The 10,032-nt window shown below is 32.1% G+C and overlaps 1 protein-coding gene across 2 annotated transcripts; it reads left to right on the top strand.

Annotated features, from left to right (window-relative positions):
* The first annotated feature begins 2,629 nt into the window (after window positions 1-2,629).
* On the top strand, window positions 2,630-7,667 carry LOC129300213 (receptor-like protein 8). 2 transcript variants are annotated; one of them, XM_054938757.1, is made up of 4 exons: window positions 2,630-3,029; window positions 3,445-3,525; window positions 4,568-4,714; window positions 5,253-7,667. In XM_054938757.1, exons 1-4 carry the CDS (start codon window positions 2,654-2,656, stop codon window positions 6,605-6,607), a joined length of 1,959 nt encoding a protein of 652 aa, XP_054794732.1. In that variant the 5' UTR covers window positions 2,630-2,653; the 3' UTR covers window positions 6,608-7,667. The 2 variants fall into 2 exon arrangements, with proteins under 2 accessions (XP_054794732.1, XP_054794733.1); XM_054938758.1 differs by lacking the exon at window positions 3,445-3,525.
* The last annotated feature ends 2,365 nt before the right edge of the window (window positions 7,668-10,032 follow it).

The raw sequence follows: 10,032 nt of genomic DNA, 5'->3' as shown, positions 1-10,032 counted from the left end.
TACGGAGTCTAAAAAATTTTGGATTTTCTAAGGTATTCCGCAAATTCTTCACCTGCTGAGTCACCGATTTCTTCTCGATGGTTGTCTTTCTGCTATTTCAGAGCTTCCTGCTGTGATCTTCTGCTCAGTTAGTTTAGGTGACACTGATCTTTATGGAAGCTTGGAAAGCAAGGTTGAGGGGATGATTAGATTTAGATACTTGATTCCTAAGGCATCCAAGTGCTTGTACCTGATCAGGAATTGAGACTGAGAGATTAAAATTAAACAATATATGTTGCTGGGTCAATATGTAGTCTTCCAATCAGATTGCATACTATTTTAATCTATTAATACTCATTAATACAAAAAATCAATCAGCTAAATGCTGAAGTGGCTAAACTAATAATATAGTCAATGCCACGCAATACGTGGGACAGAGCTTATTCAAGCCTATTTCTGATATAATTTATGAGAAATGGGATTCAGAACAGGGCTTTCGTCGTTGCCTCTCTGCTGTTCACAAAGGTCCAAGCGCGTGCATTGATTTTTGAATAGTTATATATGGCTATTACATTAGAAATATAGAGATGTTACCGTGTATTGTGGAGGATGGAACCTTCATTTCTTTCTAATTTGTCTGACAAAAGACTTAAAGTCCTTGTCAGGCATGAATCAGAGAATTTGGAAGAATTCTTCACATCCTGATCCTCTCATTCTATGGAGGAAAAATGACCTGCTCTAAAAAATGAATGGAATTTTTTTTCTAAGTGGATTTGATGTGTCTTTCTTATTTATTTTTAATATTTTTTTGCACTTCTATGTGTGTGTGTGTGTGTGTTAACCCCTGTTGGCTAGCATTCGTTCCGCCATTCAACCATCACTTATTTTTCTAATTTTTCTTTTGTATACAAAATTTAAGTGAATTAGATTCTGTGAAATAATGTTAAGGAAATATTTATAGATTATTCACTAACAAAATTCTCATGTCAAAAATTTGATTTGAAAAAATTATATACTTTATGGGTTGAGTCAAATGTTTATTAATTGGATCAACTTTTGTCAGCTAATTTTTCTGACTTTTTGTTATTGTATAACTCTTGGCACATTGGAGTCGTTGGCTAATTAATCGAGTGTGATGTTAATGCACAAGTTATTATCCTATAATTAACCATAACATTTAATTTATAGATAAACGTAAAGAAGGGTTTAGACGTGTAGTTTACTTCTAGCACCACTATCTCATCTACCATAAAGTCTAGCTTCACATACTCCCTTTGATGGTCATTGTCTGTATGATTGTGCATAAATGCCACAGGCACATGCACTGATTTTTTATAGTTGAGAGGTTAAGCCCAATCGTAAATTTTTAGGGGCAAGGAATTTTCATCTTTTTATAATCTTTTAGACTGATTAAACCACAAGAAGTCTGTTTCGGTTATGAAATGGCTCACTTCAGAAGGCTCCACTTCATAACTTGGAGCACTTGAGAAGTTATATATAAAACACAAATGTTCACGGGAGACCTGAGATATCCAAATCTTCTCAAGTGCTCCCATCTTCATATTGATCTGCTTACACTTATTTGTCTGTTTATATACAACTTGATGTCAAATATTATTCCTGCTGATAGGTTTGCTGAGAAATTAGAGATAATGTGGACAGATATTCAGGCATCCAATGCAGGAAGACGTATAGTTTACTTAAGACATGTATGCACCATCACAGTCTCGTCTTTGACACGTTGTGCAGAAATGCCAAAACATACGCACTGATCGATTTTGAAAGATAGTGACAAAAGAATGTAAGAGTTTGTGCCGTGAACGTTGTTAGAAGCAGGCAGGATCATGAATTGAGAGGTGAAGTCCAATATAATCCTGTATTTCGGGGAAGGAATCTTATTAATTTTTTTCCCCCCGTAAATTTTCAGACAATTAAAACGACTAATTAAGTCTATATCAGATTTTGAAGTGGAGCTTTCTATTTTGCTTCTCTTCTTATTCCAAGCTCTCCAGCATACAAATTTGTTACCGCAGGGGATCATCCATTAATCCTTAAGCCATTTTTCAAGCCTTCGCTGATATGGGAGAGTTTCTTATTTTCAGTATTAATACATTTTATTTATTTTTAAAGGCTATCTTTTTTAAAAAAAAAAAAGTATTTTTGTATTTTTATATTAATCAGGTCTTTTACATAGATGTTTCATGTATATTTCCCTAGTTTTTTCCACCATGACACACGATGTGAAACTAGCTAGGCCTTCTTCCATGGGCTGTTCTGTAACATTTTTTTTTCCTGATTAATTCGAAAAGATAAGCATTTATGGAACCTTTTGGAAAATGGAAATTGTGGTCAAAAGTGACCATTAACTCCTCCAAATTTAATTACTCCTAAAACTGAGTCTCGATCGAAAAGTCATTGTGATCGTTCCTGGCCGTCCGATATCATATAGGAAAAACGATTATTCTCTACCGAATTTTCTCCGCAAATATGACATCACGTGTTTTAGAGCATATGTACATGTAGTGCCCAACTCATGAGTCTTCTTACCGTACTACTTCAGGCACAAAAAAAGAAAAAAGAAAAAATCACTTTACTGGCACTATACATAGATGAACATTAATTAGGAACTGGAGACATGCAGTGCCAATAACGATAGAAGCATGTATACTGAGAAATGGGGTATTCAGTGAGAGAACAAACGTGGTGGGTGGTGGTGGTAGTGGGAATGACAATATTGGGGCTTCATGTTGGAGGAGGAGAGGGATGCTTGAGAGAAGAGAGAGAAGCTCTTCTGAAACTGAAAGAAGCATTCAATTACCCAAATGGCTCTTCTCTTCCTTCTTGGAATAACCTTACCAATCATTCTGATTGCTGCACTTGGGAGCGTGTAGCCTGTGACAACTACACTCACAGAGTGATAGAGCTTGATCTGAGTCACACCAGACCTCAAGAGTTGAGACGCATCAAATGGTCCCTTAATGCTTCTTACTTTCTCCCTTTCCACCAACTTCAACACTTGGATTTGTGGGCGAATTACTTGTCACAGTCAGGTTCTCTCCTTCCTTTCACTATTTAATTTTATCATTCACTCCCTTGTGTGTAAAGACATTTTCAAGCCTTCTAAACTCCGATCGCAAACTATGTATATACCTACATGTATTTAACCAGATCTTTACTCGTCATTTTCAATCGACCCTTCAAATATTTGTTAGAATGTTGTATTTAATTTAATTTATTTATAAACCATAGACAGTATTTTCTTTGTTTAAACTTCATTTAATATACGCGAAAGTGTGTCTAACTGATCTGAATTCCAATGTGCTCTAGATCACTCACTAGCTTTATTATATATTGAACCTGAAATTGATGTTAAATTTTGAAGAGAATATTGATTATTTAATTATATAATTCTTTACCCATTAACATCCAAAGCAATTGATCGATCGCTTGTTGTTTGTGGAGCAGGGCTGTTTGGCGATATTAAGCTCCACAGCTTGGAACGGCTGCATTTTGGGGAAAATGAGCTCACAGAAGCCCCATCTTTTGGTGATTGGTTTCTATCTTCCTGATTCTTTGATTAAAATCGCATCTTCTTATTACTGGATCCTGCATCCTATTTTTTTTCTATTTTGAGAGCAATAGATTACCAAGATTTTTTTTTTTTAGAAAAATTATCACTATAAGAAATATAAAGACAAAAGTTTTCTCTATCAAATCCTTAAAATTCTTTTAGCTAGGTGGTGTTTGGATCAATTAATTTGTATTTGAATTTTAAAGTTAAAATTTTACATTTAAAATTCATGTATTTTAAATTATTTGTTTGGATAGTATAAAAAATTTCAAATGAAGAAAAGAGATGATTCAATATTTAAAATAAAAATGAAATATTGAAAGTTGTGATTTTATCTTTATTTTTCAATTGATGAAAAGTGATAATGAGATATGAGAAAAGATATAATGGTTAGAGAGTTATCAATAGTAAAAACATTTAAAAAAATGAGAAATTTAAAGTGAATAAAATTTCAAATGATAAGGATGTAGAGGGAATTTAAAATTATAAATTATAATAAAAAATGAATTTAAATTTGAATTCATAAATTCTCATATATTTAAATGAAGAATTTAATTCAAATTTAAATTTCCATTAATGCAAACACACCATTAATTTTTTTTCTTTATTTCATCAACTCGATTGATATATACTAGAATTACTAATTACTAATTAACTCATCGATTTTCAGTGTCATAAAATGAGCTAAACTTCAAATTAAAACATTCGTTTCTTTATTCAAAGAATTGAAAGATTATCTGTCAAACTTCCAGAAATTCTTGAGAATACCTGGGAGTTAAATATAAAATGGTGTGCGTTTTTATTTAATTTATGATAGAAAATGACTCAAGAGATTAGTGATCAAAACTTTATGACTATACTGTAAAGCAATAGGTTGTAATGGCAGCACCATTCATTAAGGTTATAAGGACATTTCAAGTAGATTAGTGATTCATGGAAAACCTTCTTCTAATAAGCTTCTAACCAGCAACCTATTTAATGTAATAATGTGCATTTTCATTTGGAATTTTTTGACAGATCTTTCTCGTTCACGCAATTTGAAGGTTCTGAGCCTTCTTGGGAATTTCTTGGAGGGTAGTCTTCCAGAATCTATTATGTCTCTTACTTCCCTCACCTTCTTATCATTAAGCCACAATAACATGAATGGCTCACTGCCAAAACAAGGTGCGTATCATATTTATAGCATCTGCAGTAAAAAAAAAAATCCATTAATTGACTATTCCACCACTAAGATTAGATTATTACATTGATAAAAAATTCTGTTCACAATCTATAATATTTTTTCATGAATATTTTATTTTAAAATGTGGTCCAAGCACAACAATATTGGCAATAAAGATTTAAAAATAATAATAAAATCGAGCTATATTGTCATATTAAGTATAGGTTTCATTCTCATGCAAAGGCTAAATAAAAATACGATCAAACTGAAAATTTCACTTTCCTCGTTTTAATTTCCCTATGCATTATCCCTATGAGTTCGTGAAGATATTTGGGCTTTTGCTCAGGCTTTTTCTTGGGCCCAGCTATTAATTTAAATTCCTTGTTGAAGCATAGTAAACCCAAAAATCAATTTTGCCCATGGAATATTATTAAGCCATATGAGCGGGCCAATCTCAAAGTCTAAACCTTTAAGCTATATCTTAAGTTTTTAAGTTTCTTTCATAGATTAACTGATTAAACAAGTTTAATTATATTACAGGAGGCTTGTGCAATATGAAGAATCTTCAACAATTGGATCTTTCTTTAAACAATTTCGAGGGAAAACTTCCAATGTGCCTTGGCAATTTGACATCTCTAAGTTTACTTGCTCTTAACTCGAATGGTTTTGAAGGAATCTTTCCTTCCTGGCTCTTTCATACTTTGAGATCTCTAGCCACAATTTCTTTCTCCGATGACAATTTCAGGGGCTCATTCTCACTTTCTTTGCTTGCCAACCACTCCAATCTTCGAGACTTTCACATGTCATGTTATAACACCAATGTCAAGCTCGAAACTGAGAATCCCTCATTTTTCCCTTCCTTCCAATTGAGTTATCTATACATCAACGGCTGCACTCTGAATGAAGTAAACAATAACAAAATGCCTACCTTTCTTCTTTATCAACAGGACTTGCTTGTTCTAGAACTCACACACTTGAACATTTCGGGAGCTTTCCCATCTTGGCTCTTGACAAATAACACAAAATTAAATACTTTTGCTATGAGCAACAACTTGTTGATTGGTCCATTTGAACCCAATTCCACCTCAAAATTGCTTCAAATGCAATTTTTCGATGTTTCCTCTAATCCCATTAAACATGAAGTGCCTTCAAACATTGGCTCTATTTTTCCCAACTTGATTTCTCTAAACATGTCTTCGTGTTCATTGCAAGGTATTTTTCCAGCTTCAATAGGTGAAATGAGACAATTGAATGATCTTGACTTGTCAGATAATAATTTATCTAGTTACTTGCCCCAAGAATTTGGTCGTGGGGGCTCTGAGTTGAGGTTTATGAGGCTATCAAACAATAACCTGAGCAGCCCATGTTTTCCTGTCAAATCAACTTTTAGATATTTGTTGTTCGTTGGTCTCAACAATAATAACTTCAAAGGAAACATTCCAACTGGGATAATTAATAGTACGGGATTAAGAATGTTGGATTTAAATGCCAACCAGCTATCTGGTGAAATACCAAGCTGGATTGGAAATTTTCAACGTATGAGCTACCTCATTTTGTCCAAGAATTCTTTGAGAGGTTCAGTACCACAAAGCTTTTGCAACTTAACTGAGCTTATATATCTAGAGCTTTCTGAGAATAAATTCAAGGGCTCTTTGCCAAGTTGTCTCAATATGCCATTATTGAAATACTTGCATTTGCAAAGCAACCAATTCATGAGACCTTTACCTTCTACTTTAGCCAATTCTCCCTTGCTGACTTTGGATTTGATGAGAAATAATTTTTCAGGTCAAGTTCCAATATTATTTAGCTTATTTTTGAATTTAAGGGTTCTCATCTTGAAAGAAAACAAATTAAAGGTTCCATTCCTATTGATTTGTGTGAGCTCAGGAAAATAAGTATATTAGATCTTTCTCAAAATAAGCTTTCTGGAAGGATACCATATTGCTTGAGTAACATTTCATTCGGAAGGAGGGATGCACTACAAGAAACAAAAATAGGCTATTTCATTACGTCATGGATGATAAAACTTCCATTGTTTGCATGGGACTGGACTTTTAGAATTCATATATATAAAAGTGAAGGAAATGTTACCTTGTCTAGATATCAAGAAATAGATTTTACATCCAAATGGAGGTTTGAATCTTACAAAGGGAATATTTTAAATTTGATGTCCGGTTTGGATCTCTCAGGAAATCAATTGACAGGTAAAATTCCTTCACAAATTGGATACTTAAGCACTATTCATGCCTTAAATTTGTCAAATAATGATTTGAAAGGGCCTATTCCAGATACGTTTGTTAACCTTAAGCAAATAGAAAGCCTGGATCTTTCACACAACAAATTGACAAGCCACATTCCAGCACAAATAACACAACTTTACTACTTGTCTGTCTTTTCCGTGGCCTGTAATAATCTATCTGGAATGACTCCTAACATGCAATATCAATTTTCAACTTTTGGACTAAGTAGTTATGAAGGGAATCCTTTTCTATGTGGCCCACCTCTATGGAAAAATTGTTCGTCTATTGATGATAAACAATTTAGGAGATCCAAGGAACTTCATCATTGGAAAGATGATAACTTCCAAGATGCCTTCTTGTGGACTTTTGCAGGAGCATATGTGGTGTTTTGTCTTGGGGTCATTATGGTTCTTTATCTTAACCCTTACTTTTGCAATTACATGTTATTAGAAAAAGTCTTGGCGAGTTATTTGTACAGGTGGAGGCATGCATAAAAGAACGACCTTTTAATAGTTCATGTTATTTTGACCATGTAATGTAACTGATGTGCTGAACTCTAGTAGAAGTACAAAATGAAAGATGGCCAATTTGAAGTCTTCTCATGATCAGAAAAGAAGTTATATTAAAATATTCAACCCATCACTTTGTTCTTCTCTTTGTGTTGTAGTTCAGCTTATTAGACATAATAAATGAAGCATTGCAGTTGTGTTGACTATACGATGAATGTTCCAATCAAAATCCCATTAAAATAACAACTGAGACCATGAAAGTAAATCAACATGCATGCTTACAATGACAAGTTGTTATTAATATGTCCATGCAACCACTATGAACTTAATTAGTTCTCAGCTAAATACTTGGAAACAATCATAATCATTTTGGTTAGGGTGATGAAGTCATGAAGAAAGCATAATTTGGTGGTCATGAATTATTAGAAGTGTTATTTCTTTACGTCCTTAATTAAACATGGTTAATTTTTTATTGCTTTTCAAGTCTTTCAATTGTGTGATTCATTTTTTAAAAGGCATACTTTAATTATTGAAGTCCTAAATATCTTTTCTCCCACAAGCTTTCACACTCTTCTTCCTTTTGAACCTTCCTTTAATCCACCTTACACATGGCCTCCACCCACCAATACCTATATATATATATATATATTATATTCTGCACCACATCTCAATCTCATTCACATGATCACATCCTCCATTCTAAGTGTGTTTAGATTAAAAAATTTACAACTGATGTTAGGATACAATTGAGATTAGCAAATTGTGGTTAGGAAAAAAGTTTGTGACTGTAACGTAATTTATGTTTAGATATTTTTTTTTCAAAAATCAATTGAACAAATTAAAATTTATTTAAATAATTTGATTTAAAAGGCAGTTGAGATGTATAATAACAAAAATAAACATGAGTTTTGTTGCATATATTTTTGTGACTAATTTTATATTTCTAAAAAAATATTAAACTTAAAATTACATTTTTTAAAAAAACATAGATTACAAATATAAAATATATTGATAAGTAAAAAGATCTTAATTTTTTAAAAAAAGGTAGAATTAAATGTTAAAATTCAAAATTCTCAATTATGAAAATTTAAAATAAATTTATAAATTTAAATAAATATGATATATATATTTTATAAAATAAAATATTAAACTTATAAAATAAAAATAAAAAATATTTAGAAAATCATAAAATTATAATGTTATATTATGATATTTTTGTTATGATTTTGTTTATTTGTTCTAGATATTTAGATTTTAATTCTAAATTTCATAAAATATAGAATTTTTATTTTATCAAAATTGATTGATATTTTATTTGTTGGATCCATATATTTATATACTATATTATAATTATCTTATAATATCATAATTTGGAATAGAACATTTAGAAATGGATAAATTATCATAATATTATAATTATAATTTTATTATAATATATTTATATTTATAATTAATCTTCCTCGGTCAGCCACTTCTTCTTCCTCAACTTGATAAATCATTAGATCTAGATTTAGAATAGGCGAGCACAATAGACAGCCAACTATGAACAGAGAAGATGAGTAGATGACACCCAACCTCAACTAAACTCATGACAAAACCCATGGACGATGATGACAGTAGCGATTACAAAGACGATGACAACCACAAGGGCTTACTTGCATTCACCAAAAGAGAGAAAATTGTGCGCTACTGCAATGATGATATATGTGGTTATCACCATGAAAACAACATTGAGAAAGAAAGCTAACTTGAGATTTGCATTGCTAATTTCACGTGAAGGGATATCAATGAAAGAGAAAACCTTGTACCAACTGCTAGACAACGTAGTTATGAAGCGAATAGTTATGAAGCAAAAAATGTTACCAATAGCCATAAATGCGAGCAACATGATCAAGATAGGGCAGCAACGGTGGCAATCTCTGGTCATATTCAACAGAGCAAAGGAGAAGGAGGTTAAGGGTGAGCAAGGGATAATGGCAGCATGAAGAAAGAAGGGTGAGAAGCAAAGCAAGGAGAGAATCGATAAAGGTGAAGATAATGAAGAAAGAGAAAAGCATTAAATATTCTCCCAACATCCACCAACGCTACCGCAAAAGCTTGAGTAACTAGCTTTCGCAAAAACGCTCATTGAGACCTTAATGCTAGTTGGAATTTCTTTCAATCCAAACATAATTTTTTTGAATTTTGACATCCCACCCCAACCTAGGTTGAGATGTAATCCAAACAAGCACTAAGTCATCTTGATCAATTTTGTCTCTGCCTCACTTATCCTTTAGTGCATAAGATCACATGGGCCTATTTGGAGTGTGATAAGGGGCTTATAGACTAAAGGACCACAACAGTTTTACTCTTCACAAATTATGGTCCATTTTTTTTTAAGTTATCATTAATGTTCAGGCTTGTTTGATTTTTGTTCCCGTTTTTTATTTTTAAAAACTATTTTGTAATATAGTTTAAAAATTATTTTTCAAAACAAAACAAAATGAAAATTTGTTTGGTTATATTAATTTAAAAATAGTTTTTAAAATTAAAAATGGATTGATAATAATATTTATAGGTAATTAATGGTGG

This window comes from Prosopis cineraria, unplaced genomic scaffold (genome assembly GCF_029017545.1).
Source record: "Prosopis cineraria cultivar Desert tree isolate PC_DT_omini unplaced genomic scaffold, ASM2901754v1 PC1482, whole genome shotgun sequence".
In the NCBI taxonomy this organism is placed as follows: Eukaryota; Viridiplantae; Streptophyta; class Magnoliopsida; order Fabales; family Fabaceae; genus Prosopis; species Prosopis cineraria.
This window is presented reverse-complemented; position numbering and strand designations above follow the sequence as displayed.